We start from the raw sequence: 27,623 nt of genomic DNA on the forward strand, positions 1-27,623 counted from the left end.
ATTGTACTGGAGCCCAACATGGGACCTGGCACCTGGTGTTTGGGAGATATTAGCTGAATAAATGCATGCATGTGTGCTAGATGCTACAGAGTTCTTGGTGATCATGTATGTAGATAGACATATAATTTCTCACCCAATTAAATACTTTAAGAATGAAAGGCCATGCTATTAGAATTTTTCTGGGACTGTCCTAGTCTACCTGGGATGTCACCCTATTGGCGTCATTATTGGTAATTGGAGTCATGGTCCAGGATAAGACAACTGAGAGTTGTGTCTGCTGAAGAGTGTGCAGCCAGTGTGCTCAGGTAACAGAGCCTAGGAGTCATTTAATGGCATCTGACATTTCATTTTACTTATTTCCTTATTCCCTGCTTACCTTAAGAAATTATTTGAAGTGACTCATAGTAAACAATACATGCATTAGAATTGTAATTGCAAAACCTTAATGCTAAAGTGAATAGATACAATGCCTGAGGTTTCACATACTTGACCAAACTGGGCACTTTCTCAGGACATTGCTTGAAAACTGAGAATGTCATTCCCAGCAGAGATTTTGTTACTTGTAGAGCAGAGCCATGAGTTTTTGCAGTTGGAGTTGGTCACTTGATCATTCACTTACTGAAGAGAATATTGATTGTTTTCCCTTTTTATTCCAATAATATGCCTATTAAGTTACCAAGTCAAGTGTCCAGCAGGTAACAGGTATATGAATCTGGAGCTTCAGGGTTGGGTCAAGGCTCAAGATAAGAGATTTAGGAATGACTGGCACATGTATAGCTTACTTTTTTTAAAAAAAGATTTTATTTATTTAGAGAGAGATTGAGCAGGGGAGGAATAGAGGGAGAGAGAGAGAATTTCAAGGAGAGTCCCCACTGAGCGCGGATCCTGGCAAGACTTGCTCTCATGACCCTGAGATCATGACCTGATCTGAAATCAAGAGTCAGACACTCAACTGACTGAGCCACCCAGGCACCCCTCCCTACAGCTTACTTTTAAAGAGGATGTTTTAGCAATATGCCAAATTCTCAGCCTTTATTTTTTGAGGAGGGTTTTTCATATGCTTCCCTAGCGTATTCTGAATCTTTGATTTCATCTCTTACCAAGCATCTAACTAGAAAAATGAAGTGTGAACACACTTCTATGTACAGTATAGAGAGACAGTAGATAATAATACTAACTTGCATTTGTTGAGTGGTGGTTATGTGCCAGATACTATTTTGATTGCTTTATGTGTACTAGCTCATTTAATCTTCACAAGTACACCATGACATAGTTACTATTATCCCCATTTTACAGGTGAGGAAATTGAGGCACTAAGTGGTTAAGTGATTTGCCCAATGTTATTTAGTTGGTAAGTGGGGAGGCTGTGATTCATAGGCAGGCAATCTGAAACCAGTCTGTGCACTTAAATTTCTCAAAGATAATTGTTTTGATTATCAATGGTAAGAATCTCATCTCTAAAATAACAATCCTTTATCAATTAAAAGAGGCTCATAGTTTATAAACCCTTTTGTTTATATACATCATTGTTGTCAAATTGTGTCTCTTAACTCTTGCTCTCCTAAAGTTTACTCTTCTAGAGAACACTGATTACTCAGAGATACAAATAAGCAGGTATCATTGGGCTTTGAGAACAATCTTCACCAGGAAGTCAAACTTGATCCTAGAGCTCAAGACTCACACACCTGGCTGTCTTCTTGAAGTCTGCTTATTTACTAGGAATGTCAATGCAAATGAAAGCCAACACTTACCCAAACAAAGGCCATCCTGTCTGATCTATTAAGTCTTGTCTTTAGCTCTAAGTCATCCTGAATACTTTTTTTTTCCATTTTTCTCCTCTGTTAACTCCATCAAAGTACATGTTATCATCCTCATTTGCCTTAACTACTGCAGTAAACTCCTAACAGGGCTCCCAGTTTCTGTCTTATCCCTATTTGGACTGTTCTTCAATTAGCAGCTTGAGTGATCAGATCTCATTCCTGCCTAAACCCTCCAGTGGCTTCCGTCTGACACGTATAATACAACCCAGGTTACTCATCAGGATTGATATCTGCCACATCTTCCACCCCTTACTCCCCTGTAATTTATGCTCTTCCACTCACACTAGCCTTTATTTTGTGCCTCAGTAGGCCAAGTTCATTCTGTCTTAGCCCTTTGCAATAGGTGTTCCTTTTTCTTTCTGGGCTCTCCTGTATTTCAAATGGCTAGCCTTTTCTTAGAACATTAAGACTACAGTTCAGACATCACCAAAAGAGAAGCATTTCCTGGTCAGCCAGTCTAAAGTAGCCATCTAGTTGCTCTATTACAGTATCACATTATGGTAATTCTCAGCAGAGCCCTTATCACCAACTATTATTTGCCTTGTTAAATTATTACATTCTGGTATGATCCCCCACACTAGAATGTAAGATCCATTTGAGCAGGGATTTGTTTATCTAGTTCTTTGCTGTATAGTCAGTGCCTAGAGTAGTATCTGGGTCCTTGGAAGGCACTCATTAAGAATTTGTTCATTAAGTAATTGATTGTTAATGTTTCGTAGCCACATCTTGAAGACCTCAACATAGGAGTTCCACATCTAAAGAAATTTAGTTAACTGGAAGAATTGTCAAAATCTTGCTTAGGCTTTTGACAGATTTGACAGGTACTGCATCTCTCATTCTGAAAATACATAGAAAATCCTTGTTGTATAACTGTGTCTACTAACCTTATTCTAACCATATTTGAATTTAGTTTTATAAATTTTGTTTTGAAAGGGGAAAACAGACTTCTGCTTTATAATGAGCTGATATTTCCTAATGGTGACAGCTTTTGTTACCTAGAATCAATGTGATTATTATTTTGTTTGAGATTGCTGAAATGAGCATTTAACATTTTTGTTGTTGTTGTATTATCATTTTATAACATCTCCTTCAAATCACGTTGCTTTATCTATGCTGAATTCCTCCTAGAAATGATGAAGTAGAGGAATACCTTGGATCTTTTAAACCTGAATAATTCAAGTGTTTGGTTTCTTCCCCTCTTCTCACACCAAAGTTAGGCCTTTACAGTATTAATTTTACCTATAGGCAGCATGCATAGTAGATGTAAAGTAGTAGTAAAACATTGCCTCTGCATGTAGAATTCAGGCTTGGAATATTTGTAGTACATTTTGATAACAAACAACAAAGAATCAACTTCAAAATGATTTATTGAACTCTCATGCTTGGCCCTATTTTAGACACTGTGGTGGAATTAGAGGATAAAACATATGTTTACATTGTGGAATTTATACATCAGTGTGGTTCAACCAAAATGCAAGTAATGTTACTTTAAGACAGATGTTCAAGGGCGAAAAACAGGGACAGGATAAATTTTAAAAGGTGAGAGCAAGGAAAGAAGAAAGGACACATGCTATATCAATAGTCAGTATTCTGTACTTGAAGACTGTGTAACAAATGGACCCACAGAGAACCTTCATGGGCTACTTTTACTTTATTGTATACAATTTCAATAGTTCTTACAAGTGATTAAACAAGTGGTTCTTGACAACAATTGTGTTTAAAGGTACAAATATATACATCTTTCTCCAACTACATGCACAGTAGTTCTCCTATCATTTTGCTAAATGTCTATGAATCTCTTGAAAAATACCAGGAATTTGGAAGGCCTAGAAAAACTTCCATTTTCCCTCTCAGATTCAACAGCAACATTGTTTTGTGGCACAAATCCTTTGACCTGTTCTTATCTGATGTTCTTTAGTTGAACACTTTAGTGCATTCATAGAATTATACATTTTACTAAATGTGTCACAAACAGCTTGAAATATAGTTTCCCTGTTTTCATCAGCTTTCAAAAAATTCTTAGTTCTTAAATTACTAGTTTTTTTTTTTTTAATTAGTTGATTAAGCTCTTAAGCTCGTGTTCCTGAGTTCCTTGCTAGTCTAATTCACACTAGGCCAGAGATCAGAAACTTTCTTTGTAAAAAGCCAGGTAGTAAATATTTTAGGCTTTGCTGTCCAGTCACTGTCACTACTCAACGCTGCCATTGTGGCATAAAGCAAGCATACATAATAAATATGTAAACAAAAGAGTGGCTGTGTTCCAATAAAACTTTATCTATGGACAATTAAATTTGATTTTCATGTAATTTTCACATTTTGTAAAATATTCATCATCTGATTTTTTTTCTACTATTTAAAAATGTAAATACTATTCTTAACTTGCAGGATATACAGAAACAAACAGTGGGCTGAATTTGATCTGCGGGCTGCAGTTTGCATACCCCTGCCCCAGATTCAGTGTCAGAACCTGAGTTGTATGTCCCATGTCCCCTAGAACAGGAATTTGAAACATATCCCAGAGAGAATTGCATTTTACATCAAATACTCCATTACTTAGTCTATCATTATCAGTCATATATTAGATCAGTCACATTTCTGTTAAAAATCAGATACTTTATTCAAGTAGTTAAAAGGACATTAGTTCAGAAATCACTGCAGCTAAATAAATGAAGGGCTGAGGAAACCCTCCAGCAGAAAAGTATCAGGTTATTAAAATTCTTGTTACAAATTGAATTTGTTTTTTTCACTTGGATTTTTATCTGCTTTCTTTTAAAAAACTTAGTACAGTAACTCCAGAATTAGGATAGCTTCTTTTATTCTTACTGTTTTTTAGAGGAACCACATTTCTGCAGAAATAGGATTATTCTCAGGAAACAGGATTCTTTGTTTCAGTTGTGTTATAGATCAAACACCATTGTGTTAAACTCCAAATAGTATTCCCAGTTCTAAGCTACTTATGCATTTTTATTGTGTTACATATTGCTTTAAAATAAGCATGGTTTTTCGTTGGTAATCCTCTAGTTAAAATAGACTTTGTTATTTTAAAGATTTTTGTCTTCTTGGGATTAGAACTGTTACCATTTAAATATGGGTTTCGGCTGCTTGCCATAGAAGTGTAGCTATTTTCCGACTCTTTTTTAGTACTTTGTATCTTGTACCTTGTCCTTCTTTTTTTTGCTTTCTCCTGAACTTACGCCATCTTGGCGTGAAAATGTACTGTAAGAAGTCTCCTAACCTAGGAGAAAACAATTTAAAAATGTCCAACATACAACATATTTTGTGCTCTTCAAGGTAAAAATGTTCCCAGTGTTTTGTTTTTCTGGGAGTATTTCATGCTTGTTTTTCCTCTTTTATGCTTCTTTTCAGTCTGTTTGGTGTCCACTTTAGGAGGTCCAGTGTTTTTTTCTTTCCATTAGCATAATTATCAGTCTTGAATGTCAGTCACCTGGCATAACTGCTTTTCCTCTATCAAATACCACTGCCATCTCCTAGCAGTTTTCTCACTTACGTCTTGACTGAATGGTCCTTCTCTCCATCATTCACTCATCCTCTGTTCATTTAACATTACCTGCATATTGCAGGCACCACACTAAGCACCCTACGCATGTTCCCACTGTACCATTCACCTGTTACTACCCTGCACTTCCTTCTGAACTGTTTCTCTTGTATGTTTGTCTTAGAACTTCGTCACCTTTTTTTTTGTCACTTCCTCCCACTATTTCTCCTACTGCTTTTCAGCTTAGACTTTTCCATTTCAGGCTTTTAATTCACGTGACCTTCCCTATCTTCTTCCTCTGCCACTTCCCTGTTGGGACTGCTGCACGTCATCCCTCTCTTTGGCTGCATTGCTCAGTGCTACCCAGAATTCCAGCTCCTTTTCCTCCTCCTTGAAATTCGAGTGAGTCCAGGGGTATTTGTACAGTGACATGAGCACATTGAAGCAGGCTTGGCTGGATGAGTGTGGAGAATGGCAGTTCCTTTACTCCTACTCTGCTGGCTCAGTCCCAGGATAGCTGGCTAAAGCACTGTCCTTCCAGGATTTCTTCCAGGATCATGTCTCCAGTTCTCAGTGCAGGATCACAGAGAACCTTGCATCATGCTCTTCACAGAATTTTTTTTCTTTCTGACTGAAGCTTTGTATAATATAACTGTGTCATGTCAAAAATGCCTTGTCTTGGGCTCCTGGGTGGCTCAGTTGGTTAGGCGACTGCCTTCGGCTCGGGTCATGGTCCTGGAGTCCTGGGATCGAGTCCCACATCGGGCTCCCTGCTCAACAGGGGGTCTGCTTCTCCCTCTGACCCTCTTCCCTCTCTTGCTTTCTGTCTCTCATTCTCTCTCTCTCTCTCAAAAAAAAAAAAAAAATGCCTTGTCTTATAACATTGTGTTGCTCTGTCCACACTGATTTATAAACATACCTTTCTCTTAACTCAATGAGAGAGTTTTAAGTGTGATGAAAAGAATTACTTCAGCTTACTACTGCCAGAGGCCTGAGTCCCACCTTGTAGATGACTGATTGAATTCAGTCATGGGTTATCAGAACTGGAAGGAATCTAAGGAATTACTCAGTTCTCCTGTTTTATATATGAGAAACTCAAGGCTCAGACTGATGAATGCCAAGCTCATTGTCAAATGAGTAAAAAGCTAGGATTGGAATTTGAGTCTTTTGCTGAATCAACTGTGTTTTTCTGTAACACTGATTCATTGAAGTAATGTAATTAAACAATGTCTGATGAGACGATATATTTTTGTCTTTGTTTTTTTTTTAAACACCTAGGACAGTGATTCTTATCTCCCTAAAAGATCTCAGTATTAATGACCTTTGACTCTTAAATGTCCTGATGGCTTTAGAAAGCAAAAATACCCGTCTAAAATGGTTTTCATAATAAGCCTAGCAATATGATTCCATGGCCTGGCATATATAGGAGGGGCAACTTACTAGAAGAAGTGAGACAGAAGACTAAGTGCCCGCAGTCAGGTGTGCATATTACACCAGTGATTATCAGGTCCGTCACACAAAGGATGTGTTCACCCATCACTCATTTTTGTTGTTCTTTTTTCCATGTACTAAGAATTACCACTTTTTTTTCTTCTCCTGGTGTAAAGAAATCATAGTTTTAGACCTTAAATTATGATTTAGGTTGTCCTGCCATTTTGATGGAAATAATCTGATTTTCTTGAAGGAGATTAGGAATTCTTGCTGGCATATCTTCTTAGCAAAATATGATTCAATAAAGTTCTGTGAAATGAAAGAGTTACTTCTGAGTTCACCAGAAAACTTTTGAGCTGTTTTCATGAATTCAGTCCTATCCCATGCTAATGATAGATGGTCCAACTTTGGGCTGGATTGTAAGTAGAATGAGGAATTGGAAGGATTTGGCCTGTTTGTATGTATATGCCTATACACACATATAGGTAAAATAAATGTAGATGTGCTGCTCTTTCAGGATGCTATTCACCAGGTCCAGCAACCTGTGAATGAACTATTTGTCATTTTGCTGCTTCACCATTTCTTAGAGACATGACCTTTCCTCTTTGGCCTTCATACTGGTAATTTTAGCTTTCCGGATGTTTCCGTAGGTGGATGTATCCAGATAGTGCATTGGCATGACTTACCTTTTCCCTCCCATGTGGAGAAAAGTGTTAGAGGTGACAGTCCTTATGTGTAGCTTCCCACAGCCAGTGTAGTGACTGGGCTTATCCATAGGCCCTGTGGGAGCTTTAGGGAAAAGCTTGGTGTTGCCTGTAGATTTTGGTTTAGGGATCCGTGTTGGGATTCTCTGCTTGCATACCTCCTTGATCTTGAATTAAACAGAAGAACAAAAGGTAGTTAATGGTACAGTTGGTGGAGAAGCAGACATTGTTCAGCTTGGAGGATTTGGCTTCTTTGGAAGCACTAGGTTCTGGGGATACATCAGATATAAAGACTTCCAAGTTGAAGAAAAAAATTTAGTAAAGCAATTCTGCTAACATGTGTTGAGTGTGTGCTATGCAAGGCCCTCAACAGTAGATAGCACTAAACAGAGATAAGTTGCTTTCCGGCAATCATAGCATAGTGGGACGTAAGCAAGAGGAGTGTCTCAAATTAATCTCAAAGCACCATGAGGTTGTCAAAGAAAGGTTAATTTCAATTGAGGGGTCTAAGAGCTTCATGAAGAAAATAGCATTTGACTTGGGCCTCTAAAGACTTAGGATTTTTAATAGCAGGAATGGGAGGGCATTCTAGAGTAAAGGAATACTTTTGGCAGCAGGATGAGGGAATATTTTTGGCAGTGTCCCTGAGATAGGAAATCAGAAACAGTTGAAAAATGGAGTGACTTCAGATTAGGTTGTATTTGACAGGTGAAATGGGACTGTAGACTGGGCCTAGATGGGGAAAATTGTACCTGATTCTATAGACTGTACATGCTGGAGGGGATGGAGGGGAATAGGAAGGGAAAAGGCTGGGGGAAGACACATTATGGAGGTAGAATTGTATTAATATTTGTTCCCTGTTAATATATGAAGAGTGAGAGAGGAGTCACAAATAGGTTGAATGATCTGGACTGGGAGAGTGGGTTGTAGAGTGTGAAAGAGTGTGATTGAGTTCACATTCACCTAAAAAATACACACTTATTTTCATTTGTTAAGGAAAAATACCCTTGGATAAGAATACTTGTTGGTAAAGAAATGGGAAAAAGTTCTCAGCTAACTGTAGTTCTCCCATTATAATCCACAGTTTCTGGTGATGATTATTTTCCCCCTCTTTGGTTGCATCATCCTTTCTTTCCTATGAGCTCAAAAATATAAGTTTTTGAAAATGCATTGCAATTTTCATCATAGATTACTAATACTGTTTTTATGGGAACCCTTCTTATATTATTTTTCATTCTACAGAAATTTGTTTCCATGTTTTTAAAGTACTGATAAAGTGCAGTTAAGTCTCTTTATGTAAACATTTAGTTACTTAAAATGCCCTTAAACTTTTAAAGCAACCATATTTAGATTTTCAAATAAACAGTACATAGACTTAGCTAACAATATGAGGATTGCTAGAAGAGTTTTTGGACTTTCGTATTGACATTTTTTTTAATACTTAATCCTAAACGTAACAAGTGAGATGTTGATACTCTGATATCAGGCTCCTCCTTATCTAGATGGTATGCCTACCTTTCAACCTGTCCTCATGGTCTCATCTTCAGTGCTGAAATGCTCATTCAACATTTTTACCTTTCAAATAGGCAGAACCTTTTTTTTTTTAATTATGTTAGTCACCATACATTACATCATTAGTTTTTGATGTAGTGTTCCATGATTCATTGTTTGCGTATAACACCCAGTGCTCCATGTGTGCCCTTCTTAATACCCATCACCAGGCTAACCCATCCCTCCCACCCCCCTCCCCTCTAAAACCCTCAGTTTGTTTCCTGGAGTCCAAACCCTCAGTTTGTTTCCTGGAGTCCTCATGGTTTGTCTCCCCCTCCAACTTCCCCCCCTTCATCTTTCCCTTCCTTCTCTTAATGTCCTCCATGCTGTTCCTTATGTTCCACAAATAAGTGAAACCATATGATAATTGACTTTCTCTGCTTGACTTATTTCACTTAGCATAATCTTTTTTAAAAAAAAATAATAAAACTCAGTGCCTAGTAAGGGTTTGGTGAGATGGGCGACCTTGGTGATGATTACAATAGTAGTTTGGTAGAGTGTATCAAGATACCTAAAACTCACACTCTGTGACTCATTCATTTTATTGCTAGGAATCTTTTCTAGGAAATAATTAGAGATGTAGGCAAGGCTAATCACTTTTGCATTATTTATAACAAAAGTTTACACTATATATTACACTATAATCACAAGAAAGTATTATACTGTCTTGAAATGATGCTTTTGAAGATATAGGAAAATGCTTATTCAGAAATGTTAAAAGCAGAATTAAAATCTATATATGTGCTTTAACTATGTATGTTTGAAGAGAAAATACTAGGAGAAAATATACCAGTGCTGTCAGTGGGTAACTGGTTAGTGAGGTTATAGGTGTTTTTTATTTTTCTTCTATTTTCTATATTTTCTACAATAAGTATACAATTACAAAAAGCAACACTAAGTTATATTAAGAGATTAAAAAAAGAAGGAAACACTTCAGAGATCAGAACATTTATGTGCATATCAACCATATTTTCCCAACCATGAGCAGTAGCAGCTGCAACTGAAATCAGTGATGGACTAATTCAAGTTATCTGATCTTGTCACCATAGCAAATAATAGCCTTTCCAAGATGGGTTTCTGCAATGTCCTTTAACTTTGTCAAGATTTAGATTGGTTCTCCTGTTGTACAAAAATCTGTTGGAATCCTATTTAAATTATAGATTCCTGGGCCTTCCCCCTAGAAATTATAATTCATTTGTCTATGGATGTGCCCAGACATCCTCAATTTTAATAAACTGTCAGGCTGATTCATCTGATGCAAGTGGTCAGGCTGGCACACTTTGAGAAACACTGCCATAGTTGAACCGCCTTTAGAAATAAGTTTTAAGTTGTGGCATGCCTGGCTGGCTCAGTTGGTGGAGCGTCAGACTCTTGATCTCGGGGTTGTAAGTTCAAGTCCTGCATTGGGTTTACTTAAAAATTACTTAAAAATAAAATTTTAAAGGGGTGCCTGGGTGGCACCATCAATTAAGCATCCGACTCTTGGTTTCTGCTCAGGTTGTGATCTCAGGGTTGTGAGATCCAGCCCCATGTGGGGCTGTGGGCTCAGCGCAGAGTCTGCTTGGGTTTCTCTCTCCCTCCCCCTCTAAGCCGCCCCCGCCCCCGCACTTGCATGCTTTCTCTCTCTCTATCTCTCTAAAATAAATAAATAAATCTTTTTAAAAAAATCTTAAAAAAAAAAGAAAAGAAAGAAGAAATAAGCTTTAAGTTTTCTTTCACCTGGAATTCTGGCCTGCCTGGGTGTGGGAGGTTCAGTGGTTTTCATCAACCTGTGGGACTTTTAAAACGCTGCAGATGTCCACATCCCTTCTTAGGACCTACTGACTCCGATTGTCTAGGAGTGTGGAATATGGGCGTGTGAATTTTAATAACTGCAGGTTATTCAGAACTGAAATCCCTGTGATAAACCAATTGGTATAGGAACACAATACTGGTGGGGCTTGTTTGTTTTACAATATATTGTTATGCTTTGGTGTTTCCCACTGTTTCTAGACCATTGATGGTGCAAGCCAATTTTGTGTCTTCTTAACTCTGATTGCACTACATAGTTTTTACCTCTAGATGGCAGCAAAGGCTAGTTATTTTATTAGAACAGTCCTAAATGTCATTCGCCTATCTTTTAAAAAATGATTCTATGTGTTTTTTTATTTTTTCCTGTATGAATTTTATACTTGGACATATTTCAGTAAATGAGATATGGAGCTTTAAAATGTGTCATCTCTTGAATCATTTTTATAGACCATTATGTCAAATAGCTCCAAGAAAGTTTTGTCCAAATTTGGAGTGCATATTGCAGGCGGAATCTATGCATATGTCTGTTTTAAGACCACACAGTAAATGTTCTACTCAGAGTTGGAGGCTCCTGGGTTCCATCAGAAAGCAGATGTCTTGGAGGAGATTAAGCTAGTTGGAAAGCTCATGCATAGAAGAAAATAATTTTTTTTTTTTTTAATGTTTAACTCAGTTCAACATGGAAATTGGGATTTGGAATGGATTACAGGTCTGAGGATGCCAAATTCAGTGAGGCAGAGGCATTGGTTTTATCTAGGGAGCAGGAGAAAGAAACGGAGTACATGTGTGGAATGTATTCACTAAATTCTTGAAATGTTGGCTTACTTGGTCCACAATTTCTAAAAAGAAACCAAGCAATCTACAAGACTCCCTGGTTACAGCAAGTAATTAAATGATATTGAGTCTTTGTGACCAAAAGAAGTGCCGAAAGGTGAAAATGTTTTCAGTTTTATTTGAAGTCTTAATTATGTAGCCCAATTTCTACTTGATGCTTGTGCTCTTTCATATTATCATGGAGGGTAAACATCTGAAAGCATACCAGAACAAAATCAGCATTTATGGGGAAGCTATTAGATCCTAGTTAGACAGCTGGAGTCAGGATGTTCCCTTTTCTGTAAATGAAATTAATTTTGTAAGTGCTTTGAACTTTTTGGAGATGTATTGGCAACATATTATCTAAGAAAACAGTGTTCCCTCAGGAGTGTTCCTGACTCCAAGGACTGCACAGGCCCTCAGTACACCTTTAGCTCTAGAGGTTGAAAGACTCAAGGCTCCCAAAGACCTCCTATCATTTTGATTTGTGGTTATTGGGGTGATGCAGGGTGGGGGTAGATTCAGTGCTGTCTGACTCCCTCAGGGACCCAGCTGTGTTATCAGAATAACAGTATTTTGTATTTTTGTTTTTATCTCTTTTTAATGGGAAAGTGCATAAGTGATTATGATAGATGTGATGAAAAGGAGGAAATGATAAACTGGAAAAAAAAATCTTTGAAATATTATTGCCTTCATTTCTTTTGTCTTTTGTATTGTTTGGTAAATCACTACTAATTTGTATAAAGAAAAAAAAGGAAATGACAGATAATGAATCTAGCAGATAGCCTGGAGTTTCATAAACTGCTTTGGGTTTTTTCTCTTGATTTTCTCAGAACTTCCTCATTATACAATAAAACTTTATCACTATAGATTTTACAGTTTTATATGGTGAGAGGTCCTTCAAAAGGAAACCCTATAGTTGGATTCGTTCATTCCTGTTAACCTCCTGTGAGAAAACGTTTGGTTTTAAATACTTGCAGTGCTATGATTTCTATTGAAGAGTTGTCTAGTTTCTGAGGAGGTTGATGCCTTTATTTTATAATGTAACATGCTTTGTGGTTGTACCTAGTTATATCCCAGTCTCTCTGTGGTAATTATACCATGGGCAGTGAGGACAATCCAAGAATAAACATTGAAATACAGTTTTCAAAAATCCTTCCTAACCCAGTTGCTTCCATTTTGTACCCAGACACATAGCATCACATATAGAAATAGTATGCTAAGGTAAAATATACTAACCTTGAAGTGTTGTCTTCCTTGTTTGTCTCCTTTATTTTCCTTTTTTTTTTTTTAAGATTTTATTTTTAAATAATTTCTACATCCAATGTGGGGCCCAAACACAACCCCGAGGTCAAGAGTCGCATGCTCTACCGACTGAGCTAGCCAGGCGCCCCGTCCCCTTTCTTTTTATTCATCTGTCAGATTTTTTACCTCAGGTTTTGTTTTGTTTTGTTTTTTTCTTTTTTGGTGATCTTCCCATCCCTTCTTTCTCATTTCTTCATTTGCACCCATTTAAGTTTTTTCAATTGTTCACAGGCTTACATTTTACAACAGCCTTGGGTGAGCAGTTAGAGCAGAAGCTGTGATGCCAAATAGACTTGGGTCTGCATTCTGGTTCTGGCACCAACTAGCTGTGTGTCCTCAGGCAAGCCTTTTAGCTATTCAGACTTCAGTTTCCTCATCTGTGATACTTATCTGGGTATTAGAGTATTACTTTACTGTTCTTTGGGGAGTAGGAAAGACCCTGGCCCATCAAAGTTCCAGATAAGTGTTTGTTGTTACTAATGTTAACAGTATGAACTTTGTCGTTTTCCTTATATTTGTTCTTAAGATGCGTATTTCTTGATTATAATCATAACTTTTTTCTTTTTTTTTTTTTAAAGATTTTATTTATTTATTTGAGAGAGAGAGAATGAGAGAGAGCACATGAGAGGGGGGAGGGTCAGAGGGAGAAGCAGACTCCCCGCCGAGCAGGGAGCCCGATGCGGGACTCGATCCCGGGACTCCAGGATCATGACCTGAGCTGAAGGCAGTCGCTTAACCAACTGAGCCACCCAGGCGCCCTAATCATAACTTTTTTTCTTTGGTTATTTCATCTTCCTTGTTTTTCTGCTTTACTCTCTCCTATTAATTATTGGAGACATGTTAGCGAGCATAGGAGTTGAGGCAGCTGACCAAGCAGTACTGTGCTTACTGGGCCTAGTTTCTAAGCAATTCTGACCCAGAGAAGGATCTCTTCACACAACCTTTTCCTTCTTTATCCTACTTGGTCTGGTCATCATCTTTCTTTTTTAGAGTACCTGAAAACATACTATTTTCTACTTTTTTCTCTTTTCCTATCTTTTAATTGAAAAATGAAATGAAGTCCTTTGGCCCTGACATTCTGTGAGTCTATGAAAAGAACAAATGCAAGCCCGCTATGGCCGCCAGGTGTGTTGTTAGCCACGTGAGCCTTCGTTGAACACCTACTACCAGCAGTATTTAAGTCCTGGGTAATGTAGTGCAGTGGTTCTTAAACTTTATAAGCCCAAGAATGAACCAGGCAGATTGTTTAAATGCGGATTTCCTGCATTGGTTTTCATAGGTCTAGGCATGTGGAAATCTGTGGAGTCCTGAGTGATTTTTATAAAGGTGATCAGTGACTGCATTTGAGAAACGTTGATGTTAAGAGTTTCAAAAATAAATGGTAGTGGATTCTTGCTGTCAAGAGATTATAGTATAGTATAGTATAGTGTATGAGAGATTATAAAAAAGAGGCAAAATAAAGTGCTATAATAGAGGTACAAACAGAAGTATTTTGGAAACTCGGAGGAAGATTGGCATTTGAGATAGGAGTAAGATTTCAAAAGGAGGAACAAAGTGAGAAGCTTATTCTAGCCCTAGGAACAGCATGAGCAAGGTGCAAGGCAAGAAAGCTCAATGGTATGTGGGAGGATGGTCAGTACCGTGTTCTGGTGAGGATACAGGGGTTGTCCAGTTTCAAAGGGAGTTGAGGCAAGAGATGGAGGCCTGATAGAAAGTTTGGAACTTGGATACTCAGTAATGTAAGTGTGAAGTAAGTGCTGTTTTTGGTGCTGGTGGGGTGGAGAGGACTGGAGAATTGCCATGATTAGGAAGGTACAGTAGAAAGATCACTAGCAACATGAGTGAAGATTGGATTAGAAATGTGAGGGGTTGAATGCAATAGATTAACTACCTTACACTACTGTCCGTATTGAGGTCTGGATTTGGGGAGTAGTAGCACAAATAAAAGGGGGAGGGCAGACAAAGAAATACCAGGGCAGTGTGGCTGACTAGATCTGGGGAGTAAGCAGAAAAGTGGAGAATGGCTCCCAGATGTTGAACCTTGGAACAAGGAAGGTAGTGGACCATCACCAGAAGTAAGACAAAGCAACCCAAAAGGAGCAGTGCAGTGGGGTGTGGGCACTTTCCAAGTTTGAAGTGTAGCTGGACCTTCCATGTGGAACTGTTTGGTAGGCATTGAACACTTGGGAGATCTTGCTTTGAGAATCATCATGAGAGAAATTGTTGATACTATTCAAGTGGCTGAGAACCCAAGGGGAAAATGTAATTCTTTTCACCTGCCAATCTCTTCTTCTACGACAGATAATTCTACGTTCCTTCCCAGAGCCTGAGAAGTGAGTTTTATTGGGCCCTATTCTGTGCCTACATACCCACCCCACCTCCCAACCCACCACAAGGCCACCAATCTTACTGATAAGAGTGTAACTAGTTCTGAGAGCAGCCCCCTACTAGAGGCATTTCTTCCCAGTTCTTGAACGATGCATAGTGATTGGATCATTATCCAGGCACTGATTGGCTAGCAGGGGGAAAGGAAATCCTGTCCCTGTCCTCCAGTGACCAGGCTGGCCCCTCTGCCATTGTGTCTGAGCTGAGCAGACAGATTACATAAACTTATATTCTGTGGGGGGATCTGCCAGTCCTTAGCACAGGGGCATTCAGTAATTACAGGATGCCTCCCCTGCCCCCCCAGAGCACATTTCCTTCCTCATTGGCAGTCTGAGAAAACCTGGAATAGGGCCATAGTTGATAGGTTGGCCTAAAAAAATAGTAATAATTGTCCATTGTTCTCCCTAGTCTTCTCATTACCCTTCTTAGAAGCTAAAATTAGCAGCCCTGGCATTTATATTTTCTAAAATTTTTATAATACATATGTATTATTCATAGAAAAAAGTTTTATATAAAGAATTGTGTTGCTTATGCTTGTCATTATGAGAGATGTCATCCTTCTTCACTGAGATCCTTACCCATTGACCCCCTCCTTGTTACCCTGAAGGGATTGTTAGGTGTTTTAATGTTTCCTATGGGCCTTTTGGGGACCTGTTACAATTTTTAGTTAACTTCTCTTTCTATAAAACTGTAATTTTCTGAAGCCCAATATCAATGAATTCAGGTAAGAACACCATTAAAAGGCAAAGAACAGAAAAGGGATAGCTCTTTTTTTTTTTTAAGAGAAGGAGAAAAGCAGTCAACTCACTAATAATGAAGAATAGTAATTTGTTCTTGAGAAATTGTTGTGAGTTGTTTAAAGAGTGGTTGCATTGAATCAAGTGTTTTTATGCATTTGTTTATGAGAGATAACATTGAAGACCAACTTGACAACTTTCTCTAAAATGTCAGTTTTATTTGTGATGTTTCCTTGGTTTACAGTTATTTCATCCTGAATCAGAAGCAGAATTTAGAGACTGACAAGGTTGAACCCTAACACTTTTCCCCCTGAGCTCGGAAGATAAATGGTGCTGCTGCTGCTGCTTTTTTTTCTTTAAGGTGATGTTCGGACCATCATTCTTTCCTTTTAAGATAATGGTGTTGCTTGAGAAGTGGAAATCCTAAATTAGGGTATACCATCCTGGAAGATATTCTGGTCTTCTGCAGAGGCAGAAGTCCCACTACCTCTGGGCTAAGTCGCTGGTGCTTGTCTTTATGGTGGCTAGACTTTGATCCTTTGATTGTCTTTTCTGGAGGTGTTGGGTCACTATCAGGACTATCAAGGCACTACTTACTTATAAGCTTTGATATGCATGGTCGTGTTGTTCCCTCTGTGGATCATTTTTATTCACTTCTGTTGTTGTGCTCTCCAGCCACCTCTGAGCCAATCAGGTACCTCATACTCCAAGCTCATTCTGCATGCCTGGCATTTTCCTGATGATGAGGAATTGTGCTTCTCCTTGGTCTTGCTTTCTCCTGTGTCCTATCCACAGCACATCCCCAAGTCCATCTTCCCCATGCCTGCCCATTTATGTGAGGCATGGCCTCTCAACATTCATTATCTCTTATTTCCCAAACAGTAACCTCAGGGAAATGGGAGGAGTTGGAAGGGGAGCCAGATCCCTCTGGACTGTGGTGATGATCATGGAAGGTTTCAGAAAAGGTAGGGCTTGAGCCAGACTTTTCAGTGTGAGTCACTTGATGAGAGAAGAGCAAATTATCCATGTAGAGCAGTGGGGAGGAGGTAGGGGAAAGTCCTGTGTATATTTAGGGGCATTCCAGTGTTCTGGCTAAAGTGGGAGACTTTTGAGAGAAGAGTGAGTACAGGGATGTAACGTTAGGCAACCTGTCTATGCCCTTAAGTAATGGGAGAGGTTCAAATGCAATTTATTGTGCTTTCCACTTGTACTGCGGTAGCTTCTCAGTATGTTTCTCTGGAAAGAGAATGGGACAATATAACTAAATTTGTGTTATAACGTCTCATTTTTGTCACATACTAAGAGAACAACCTGAAGAAATTTTCCTTATATCTCAGAATTAAAATTTTTTATCTCTAAAATTGTGAAGATACCTACTTTATAGGGTTGTTGTGAAATAAGTGTATAAAGTATTAGTTGTTTCCATTATCTCACTTCTCTGAGGTGAGATAGAATGCTCCCTAGCATTATATTCAAGGCCCTTCACAGTCCAAGAGGCCTGGGCCCTTAAGCCTTAACCCTGCCCCAACCATCTCAGTTGCGGCCACACTACACTGCTCATTGTTCCTTGAACATTGTTTTTTTCCTCTCCTACCTGCCCTCACACCTCTGCTCTTGTGGGCACCTCCCTGGAACACCTTTTGTCCTCTCTTTATCCTACTCTTCCTCATCTCTCATCTATTTCTGAAATCTAACCCCCGAACCTGCCCCCAGAGTAACGTGCTCCTCCTCCAAATTCCTGTAGTACTTATTATCTAAGAATTCCTTCTCTGTGTTATGCTCTTAATTACCTTTTAAGGTAGTCCTCAACTCCCACCCTAGATTCTAAATCTTACACTTGCATAACTGCCTTGCACCGCAATAAGTAATATTAGGTACTTCATAAATATTTGTTGGTTCATTCTTGTAGCTGATTTGTTGAAGAATGAAGAACGCTTGTATTCTAATAGAAGACATTTGTGCCTCTGGTGGTTATAAGCTACTACAGAGGGAATTGAAACTTCTCAGAGAGGACTCTTTGGAAAGGTCTAAACAGTAAAGGGTTATCTCTTAAGTTCTTAGGAATCCTCCTGAAACCCTTTTCACCCACTAAGGCAAAGGCGTTTGGTTCTCTAGACTTTTCTTTCTTCTCTTGAAGGCATGTGAGAAATGGAAAGCTCATCTGAAAACTCAAGTTTGTAATATGGTATTGAAAGAAACAAAGGTACAGTATATTAACACAAATATAAATGTCAAATATACACGTGCTTTGGGCCAATCTGTCAAATTAGTAGAAACAACTAAAGTCTTCAGTGCAGATTTTTAAAGTTGCTTTGAGGCTTATGTTTAGTCAGATTCAAGATTTTCATCTTTACATACCAGACATAAGACTTTTCAAATGAGCTGTTAAATTTTCCCCACAGCAAGTCCTGTAGAAGAGGAACTGGCTCATAGAGTTAGTCAGTCCATCTCCCTAATGCAGTGGTTCTCAAATGGAGGTGATTTTACCCCCCAGAGAACATTTGGCTATGTCAGGAGCCATTTTTGTTTGTCACAGTTGGGGGATGCTGCTTGGCATCTAGTGGGTAGAAGCCAAGAATGCTCCTAGACATCCTAGAGTGCACAGGACATCCTTCCCCAACAAAGAATCATCAGATCCAAATTATCAATAGTCCTGAGGTTGAGAAAGTTTGCTCTAATAAGAAAAGAGCTGGTATGTTGAAGGTTAAAAGGCTAATTCATAGAATTTTAAAGAAGAAAACACATCTTTAGTGACCATCTAGTAGTTAGGACACCTGCAAGTGGGAAAATGAGGAAGAAGAAATTTAATTTCTGAAAGGAAACTCATGCAGATAATTGGTTTGTTTATTTATGCCCAACCTTATTTCCCAAAGGAATTTTAAGCAATTTGAAAAGGGTGTCAAGCCGTGGAGAAAATTCAGAAGTCATTGGAAGTTAGAACTAGATATGATCTTAGAGATCACCAAGTCCAGTTCTCTTTATTTCACAAAAATTAAATGACTTTTCTAGGGCCCCATAGCTGACTGGGAAGGGCATGAACTGGAACCTGATCTTGTTTGCTAGCCTCAAATGTTCCCTCCCACCCCATAAATCGATTTCTCTAAATCTTTCCTTGGCCTATTTCAAGCCTCAATTGCTCTGTGAAGCCTTGTTAATCTACTGTTTAGTCCTCCTTAATCTCTAGTTTACTGTGTGAATTTAGTTTGCACTTGATTAAATATTATCTAATACTCCTTTGTTTCTTGTCTCCTTCCTTTCAAAGGCAGTGAATCTTTTGTCTCCATACCTGCCCCAGTGTTGGTAGAAGACAGGTAGTTCAGTGGATGTCATGATCAGTGGATTAACCAGTTGTGTCCATGTGGTGCTTTGAAGAGAAGACATCGTGCATGTCACTGAGACATATGAGTGGCATGTCAGTGAACCCATTCCACCTTTCCAGAGGCCTAAGGAATGCAAAGTGAAACAGGCTTTGTAGATATGTAGGGCCTGTATACATTGTTAGTTATGCGAAGATGACTAGGCTTTCAAAAGCAAAATAAAACTCAGAGGCAAAAAAAATCCTAGATAACGTTACAAAAATATCATACAGGACCATTGGGCTATGGGGGAAAAAGGAAATTACTAAAATAGGAACATTTAAAAAGCTTTCAAAAACTGCCTTAATCAGACATATTTTATTTCTCTTGATCAATAATTTTATTAAAAAAAACAAGTGAAATTTTAAAATGAAGCTACAAGTAAAGAAGATTATTCCTAGGATAGCTGACTGTAGCCCAGAATACATTTTTATGGCACCATTTTAAGTGTAAAAACTAGTGTCCTGATGGAATGTTGAGATTTATATGTGCTACCATATGAACAGTGTTAAAGTTCATTATCAAATGATAAAGTATTTAGAAGTGTTGGCCAATTAACTGGCTGGACTCCCTAAGGATTCCTTACCCTACATTGTTGCCTTTGGGGGATGCCTGCTCTGATACACTTCACTGCACAGTGGAAGGGTCCATCAGTTGGAAAGGAAAGTATTTGGAGTTTAAGTGAAAATGAATTTAAGGGGTTTTAAGATTGGGGACTTTATTGAACCACTTATCTTCCTTGCTCTTTTCTTGGCATTTGCTCCACTGTGGCCTAAGGTGAATGGAGTCCTTTGTTTTGGTTCATCCAAACTGCTCTCTTTAATGTGTGTTCTGGACCATTCCCAAGAAATGCTGTAGGGTTATTGAGGGCCTGGGATCCGAGGGAGAAACAGCTTGTAGGTGTCAGACAGCCTGCTACTGCTCAGCTAAAAATTCAGGCATCTATGCTTTGCTACAGTTGTAAAACTAGGAACCTTCCCACCTTATAAAACGATAGTTTTTATTAAGCTTTTCTTCTGAATAAAAAGAAAACCTGGGGAATGAGCGTTCTATTTGTCATGCCAGCCACTAGAGGGCAGAATAGTCACACTTCCTTGGACAGGTGTAATTCATTCTGATAGAGCAGGACTACCGTCAGAACACATTTGCTAATGTTTATCAATGTAGGAATTTCTAAAACAGTGAAATTCCTACTTTAGAGTGCATACTAATCAGCAGAGTAATTTGTTAAAAGTGCAGCTTCCTGGGTCCTACCCTCGGAGATTCTCATACATGTATGTTGGATTTTACTTTGAGAAACACAGAATCTTAATGTTTTGGGCATGCATTTTTGCCTGATTATGTTTTCTTTTAGGATTGCAAAGCAAAATGATTTTTGGAGGGAAAAACAATAACAGAAACCAAGGTATAGGGAAATTAGGATGTTGTTAATTTAAAGATCTTTCCTTGCCATTGTCTTATAAGTTTCAGAGGAGACTCACTGTAAAGATTCAGAATCAAAGAAGCTACCAAAAACATGTTTTTGTCTGGAGTTCTATGTCAGTCAGTAAAGATCATCAAATCCTTAGGCTTCAATTCTAAGAATTTTTTAATGAAATATCCTTTTTATGACCATCTTATAGTATAACCTACTTTTTATCCTTTGGGTGACATGAAGACCTATGTCCTAATGTCTTGGTGTTGTGAAGTATAGTTGTGGGGACCTTCTGAGTAGATTTATGTAATTCTGTCATCATCTTGAACAAATAGAGACCTTCCTTTATATGTAAAGATCCAACTATTGTAATGCACATTGTCCTAGTAAGGGTGATGATTTTATTTTTGCCATTGCCCCCAGGGAACAGAGGCAACCTTGGAGTTTTGCCACTGTTCTTAAAAGGACAGAAGAATATGGAAAATCGTTTAAATCTGTGGTAGGATACTGCAGCTTAAAAAATTAAAGAGATAGGAGAACTGAGTAAAATGAAAATTGGTTCTGAAGCTGGGACTTCAGATGAAATGAAATGAAAGGAAGATATTTTATCAGATGTATATAAAAACTGTCTTCTGTGAGTCTCTCATGGGCCTCCTTCTTCTAAGAAAACAAACTTCCACCCTTACATATCTCATATGAAGATTTTCCAGTGTCACTTCCTTCCTCCTTCCTGGTTTTCAAGGTTCTTCTGTGATTATATACAAATGAAAAAGAAAGTTCTATAACCTTTCAAACATACACATGGTTATAAAAATTTAATTTTGAGGGGCACCTGGGTGGCTCAGTCAGTTAAGCATCTGCCTTCGGCTCAGGTCACAATCCCAGGGTCCTGCTTAGCAGGGAGCTTGCTTCTCCCTTTCCCTCTCCCCCTGCTTTTTTTTTTTTTTTTTTTTTTTAAGATTTTATTTATTTATTTGACAGAGAGGGAGACAGCGAGAGAGGGAACACAAGCAGGGGGAGAGGGAGAGGGAGAAGCAGGCCTCCCACTGAGCAGGGAGCCCGATGTGGGGCTCGATCCTAGGACCCTGGGATCATAACCTGAGCCAAAGGCAGACACTTAACAACGGAGCCACCCAGGTGCCCTCCCTCTCCCCCTGCTTGTGCACGCTCTCTCTCTCTCTTTCTGTCAAATAAAATACTTAGAAAAATAAATAAATAAAAATTTAACTTTGAAATTGAGGACTAAAAGTCTAGAATGTGTGAATGGGAAGATGCTCTTTTTTAATGTGTGATTTTATGGAAAGGGGCAGATGCTTTTTTTTTTTCAGAAATGATGCTGTCTTTACCATAAATTTTAATTAGTAACACTTTTAATTATATATGTTATTAATATGACAGTGTTCCTAAATTCTGATGGTGATGTGAATTATTATACTGAAGTAATCCTCCCAGTAGAAGAACCTCTAAAAGAGGTTCAGTTCCTTGAAAGTCCAGTAAACTTTTAGTAACATTAATCACTTGGGATGCCTATTTGTAGTAAATATCTAGAGCAGATGATGAAATGAGAATTTGTGCATTATAATCACGGAGCTCAGATCCTGTGGTGTTAACTTTATTATAGAGAATTGTTCTGGCTCACATGAGAAATTGAACCCTTACAAAGCGGATGAACTATTCAAGAGCCCAGAGCTTTTCAAACTCTGTTAGTTACAGGTGCGCCAGGAATGGATGTCCCCTCAGCAGATGGGGCAAAGTATTTTCTCTCTGGGCCATTACGTTACAAAGGTTGGGAAGCACTGCAAAGACTTTGTTCTTTCGTTCTTTCTACTTTCTGTCATGCTCCAAAATGTTATGTGTACCCTCTCTTGATTATATCTAAAAAAGCATCTTAGGCAGTAGCATTATCAATGTCTACTTTGAAAAATGTAAAATTAAGTATGTAGTTTCTTCTAAAGTTCTAGCCTAAGGTGACTTAAAAATAAAAATAGTTTTGGGGTGCTGGGTGGCTCAGTCGGTTAAGCATCTGCCTTCAGCCCAGGTCCTAATCTCAGGGTCCTAGGATAGAGCCCTGCATCAGGCTCCCTGCTTAGCAGGGAGCCTGTTTCTCCCTCTGCCTCTGCCTCCCTCCAGCCCCTGCTCCTCGTTCTCTCTCTCTTTCTCAAATAAATAAAATCTTTAAAAATAAATAAATAAAAATAGTTTTGAAAAACATTTAGACCGTCATATATTTTGTAATACAGTTGGGTCACTGCCGATTCCCAAGATAAATGTGTTGAAACAGAAGTTTTCTCATTCATCACCAGCCTCAGCTTTCATCCAAATTCATTTAATGATGATGCAAGCCCACAACATTGGTGTTGCAGTTCATCACCATGGAAGTGTTTCTGTCAACAAATCCTCGCTTTGCTATCATGAAATTGATTTTGCAGGGAAAAGGAGGATAATCATGGAAGATTTCTTTTACTTCTAAAGATCTTCACAGTTTGCCTGGGTGTCTAAATGAATTGTGTTTAAAATCAGTAGCTGGCAGTAAAATTGACCAAACTAAATTAACAATTATGAGGTTGGAAAGGGGGAACTGGTAATGAGCTATTTTGTCTGATTTTTTTTTTTTTTTTAATGCAACTTGGGGACCAGATTTGTAATTTAAAATGTTCCTCTGAAAACTGTTGTTCTCTGCTATGGAAATATAGATCATTTTGAAAGAGTCCTTCCTATAAGGTAAGTATCAGAATTCTTAGAATGCTTTGGCTAAATTTTTCTCACTTATCTTGTAAATGGCATAACAATAATCACAGAAGAAATTTTCTCAACTAACATAATGTATGATTTTTTTTTAAATATGCCTTTTCTATAACTTGTGTTTGAAACTATCTTTGGCTTCTATTTGCTTGTTTAGAGGTGGGGGGAAATGCAATTACATTGTAAGCTTCTGAATATAGCCAATTTATAAGCAAGATAGGAAGCACCTACCTTAAATAATCCAAACTATTTTGGGATCCAGATAGGAAAGAAAAACAAGAATGACATTTTTGCTTTGAAGCAGTGTTCAAGAGCATATATCATAGTGGCTGATTTCAGGTTTGGATGCAAATACATAGGTTTTCACCTATAGTAGAAATACAGTCAACTCTTGATTGTCAAGATAACTTGTGTTTTCAAATGTGCTTTTTCTGGCTTCCTGTCACATTTCATTTTTACTTTCACCATCAGCTCATATGTGCTTATAAAAGCAAATTATTTAATTTTATTCACTTAGTGTCAGTAAACATTTATTAAGTTCTCAATATGTGCTAGGCACTTTGCTGGGCACCAAGGATACTGAGATACATCTCAAGCAGGAAGTTAAGTTTGCTCCTGAGAGATCTTACAGTTCACTTTAAAAACAAAGAGACATAAATTTTATTTATTTGAACCACTTCCTCTTCCTCTAATAACGTGTGATCAGAAGTTGACTGTAAATGGGAAGTGGGAAGTAGATCCTACTTGTTTTTAAGGAAGAATTAATAGACCTTGTGAACAGGAAGTAAAATTCTATTATACATGCAAAAATATAACACAAAATGACCAAAAAACAAAATTCAGCAAGCAATGGTAAAAATAACAAATTATTTACTGCTTTAAAATGTTAAAGTATTTCATCAAGACAAGTTGCAGTGAAATTAATGTGAGTTATGGAAAATGAAATACATAAAGATGTATTTATACAAGTGCAGACTAAATATTTTCCATACAGGTATGTAAATGAAAAGATATACAGTAAGTGCACACTTGGTATGACTATTGCAGGCAACACTTAGTTAGTTTCAGATACTCTTGGATAGTTCATGCACAAACCTTCCCAGAGTACAAGTTCAGTCAGTCTTTTGGGGGATGTGGAGGGATAATTAAAAAGGATTGAGTTCCTTGCAAAAATAGCACTATAGACCGGATGAGGGTGAGAATCGTCAGTTATATATATTACTTACTGTAATTTGTGATTGTCGAGGAAGAGGTGTGGCTGTTGGTGTAATAGTAATACTGCTGGTGACTTTATTGGTTGTTTTGTTTAGGGCCCCATTAGTTAAGCCTTGAGTTCGGTTATCCTGTGGTGGTGTTGAAGGGCTGGCAGGTCTCACGGGGCTGGCTACAGCTTGCACGTAAGGACTTCCTAAGTGAATGTGGATTTTATTATCCTCAGTAGTTATCACACTTGAACTGTTGCTGTTTGAACGCTGAAACTGCCATGATGACTGCCGGTCAGGGGAGACTCTGAAAATCGCATGCTTGGCACTGATTTCTATCGGCTCTGGGGAACGTCCCTGCTCAGGAGAGCCTGCTGAACCAGTCACAGCCAAAACCTGAATAGGTGACATTGTCCTTTCTGGAGTTACAGAACCACAAGACTCTGGGGTCTGTGCTCTGGCAAAGGTTGCCATGGTAATTGGGGACATGCTTTGCTCTAAATTCATGAGGCCTTCAGCAGAAGTTTTGGATTTCACTGGTGTTATGGAGGCATTTTGGAGGATGGTTATCCTTTGCTTTGGGGTGCCACAGTTTGGTATCACTGCAGTGCTTGTGTAAGAGTGAGGACTTTCTGTAGTCGGACTTGTGATTTCAAGAGTGGCTGTGTTTTGGACATGGTCTGGAGTAACTTTTATATGAAGTGGCTGCCCAGGCGTGTGGCTTAGGACTAGATCTCCAGGTTGCATGAAGTTGCCATTGGGTTTAGTTTGTATTTTTCCATTCTGAGGATAGCTCTCCTTAGATTTCATCCAAGGAATCCATAGTTTCCTGTTAACAGGACAGGGAGTAGATGAATTGCATTTGAAGGATAGCACAGATTCCTCGTCATTAGGTTCCTCATCCTGGTCCTCACTCTCCTCATACAACTGACCATTGATGACTGCTCGTTCCAGAGGAATGAGACTCTTATAATCGGGTGGCTCATTGTCTCCTACTTCTGTCTGAACTTCTTTAGAAAATACTTGAGGGTCAGAGATGATTCTTCCATTGAGACTAGGCCGGAGGCTCTTACTAAAATGCCGGTACCTCTCTAACTCTTTAGTTAGATTTTCAATCTCTCTTCCTAAATCTCTGTTCCTGTTTTCTTGTTGATTGAGTTTCTTTTGCAGAACTGAATGATCTCCCTGGAGATGACATATTAGGTCCTCAGTTGCCATGTATTCATGAATTTTCTCTTTCAGTGCATCCACTTCTCTTGAGAGGTGCCCTGATTTAGCTTCTTCTTCTTGAAGGCTTTTGAAAAGCCATTGTTCATGGCTGGACTCTGTCTTTTCTGCTAACTTGTACTTATTAAGTTCCATTTTAACATGTTCCAGCTCTTCAGATAAAAACTGAGCTTTATCTCGTTCATTAGCATACCTTCGTTCTAGAGTCTCATACTCATCTTCTGTTTTCATAAGGTCGTCCTCAATGGCTTTCATATCCTTTAACTTCAGTCTCAGTCTTTCCACTTCTTGAGAGAGCTCTTTAATCTTATTGTTTTCTTGGTGTAATGCTGTTGTAGACTTACTAGAATCTTGATTTAATTTGTTTTTTAGAAAATCTTTCTCAATTGCTTCCAATGATTGAAGTCTATTTTTCAGCATATTAACTTTGGACAGGAGATCATTTCCTTTTTCTTCTTCTGCTTTCAGTTTGTTCTTTAGATCATCTCTCTCCTTGGTGACACTGTACATTTTTTCTTCCACATCAGTTTTGGATTTCAGTGCCCTTTTTGTTTCCTCAATTAGCTTCTCAGTAACTGTTGTCACTTTATTTTGCTCCATTTGAAGTTGAGAAGAAGCAGCTTGCAACTTATCTTCAGTTTGCTTTAATTTTTCACTCATTGTTTTCCTTTCATCTACCAGCATCACAGTTAATGTTTTTAGTTTAGTTAAGTCCTCTTTTAGGGTGAATTCTGTCTTTTCCAGCCGACTTTCAATGGCTTCTAGCTCTTTGATCCTTACTTTTAAACTCTCCAGTTCTTGAGACAACTGCTTTGTGGTCATCCTTTCTTTTTCTAAATTGCATTTCAGAGAGTAACATTCTTGTTTGCTTTTGTTGAAGGCATCTTCTAATTTGTCCAGAGCCATAATTCTTTTATTGAGTTTTTCAACCTCTAGTTTGAAGTCTTTACTCTGTGATGTTTCCTTTTCAAGCCTCTTATTGAGATCTCTGCACTGCTCCTCCATTTTTATGAGTTCTTCATCCTTCCCTTCCATTTCTAGCACACGTTTCCTGAGCTCCTCCACCTCAGCCATGATACCGCAGTTTCCATATTCTCCCTTGTTGATTTTTTCTTTTATATCTTGCAGCTCCTCTTCTGCTTTTCGTAAAGACCTGTTTGTCTCTTCTAACTCATCAATTTGCCGGCTGAGTGCTGCCAGCTTTTGTCGAAGCTGGCGATTTTGGCTGTCCTCGTTGGTGAGCTTTGCCATAATTGTTTCTTGGTTCTGGTGAAACTCTGTGGTCTGTGTTTGCAGTTCTTTCTCTAATCTGGTTGCCTTCTGCTCTTCTTCCTGAACTCGGGTTTCAGCGAGGGCTAGTTTAGCATGTGTTTCCTTTGCATTTGTGGTTAGGTCTTGGATTTTCTGTCTTTGAAGGGCAAGCTGTGCTGTCAGCCTTTGTTGTTCGTCCACCACCATCAAAGCAAAAGACTTCAGTTTGGTCAGCTCCTCTTTCAGGGCAGTGACCCTTTTTTCCTTTTCTTGCTCCTTCTTCTCCTGGGACTTGGTTTCTTGGTCAATCAGCTTCTTTAATCTGAAAAATACAAGAGTGCATTCTATTTTGTGATTGGTGCTTCACCAACTTATCAGCTGTGATTAAACATTTGTGT

At 38.5% G+C, this 27,623-nt stretch overlaps 2 protein-coding genes across 5 annotated transcripts in view; one reads left to right on the plus strand and one right to left on the minus strand.

Annotated features, from left to right (window-relative positions):
• CMSS1 (cms1 ribosomal small subunit homolog) overlaps positions 1-27,623 on the plus strand; it is a 380,974-nt gene that overhangs the window by 2,672 nt on the left and 350,679 nt on the right. The window lies entirely within an intron of this gene.
• FILIP1L (filamin A interacting protein 1 like) overlaps positions 6,575-27,623 on the minus strand; it is a 111,657-nt gene continuing 90,608 nt past the window's right edge. For 2 of the 4 annotated variants that reach the window (XM_035015217.1, XM_035015216.1), the window contains exons 2-3: positions 24,772-27,547; positions 6,575-7,618 (exon numbers count right to left, since the gene is read on the minus strand). In XM_035015217.1, coding sequence (XP_034871108.1) covers positions 7,430-7,618; positions 24,772-27,432 — 2,850 coding nt within the window. In that variant the 5' untranslated portion in view covers positions 27,433-27,547 and the 3' untranslated portion in view covers positions 6,575-7,429. Of the gene's footprint in view, positions 7,619-16,662; positions 17,270-24,771; positions 27,548-27,623 lie in introns of those variants that run through there. The other 2 variants (XM_035015214.1, XM_035015215.1) reach the window with 2 other exon arrangements.

This window comes from Mirounga leonina, unplaced genomic scaffold (assembly GCF_011800145.1).
Source record: "Mirounga leonina isolate KUSES-001 unplaced genomic scaffold, KU_Mleo_1.0 Mir_169, whole genome shotgun sequence".
Lineage (NCBI taxonomy): Eukaryota > Metazoa > Chordata > Mammalia > Carnivora > Phocidae > Mirounga > Mirounga leonina.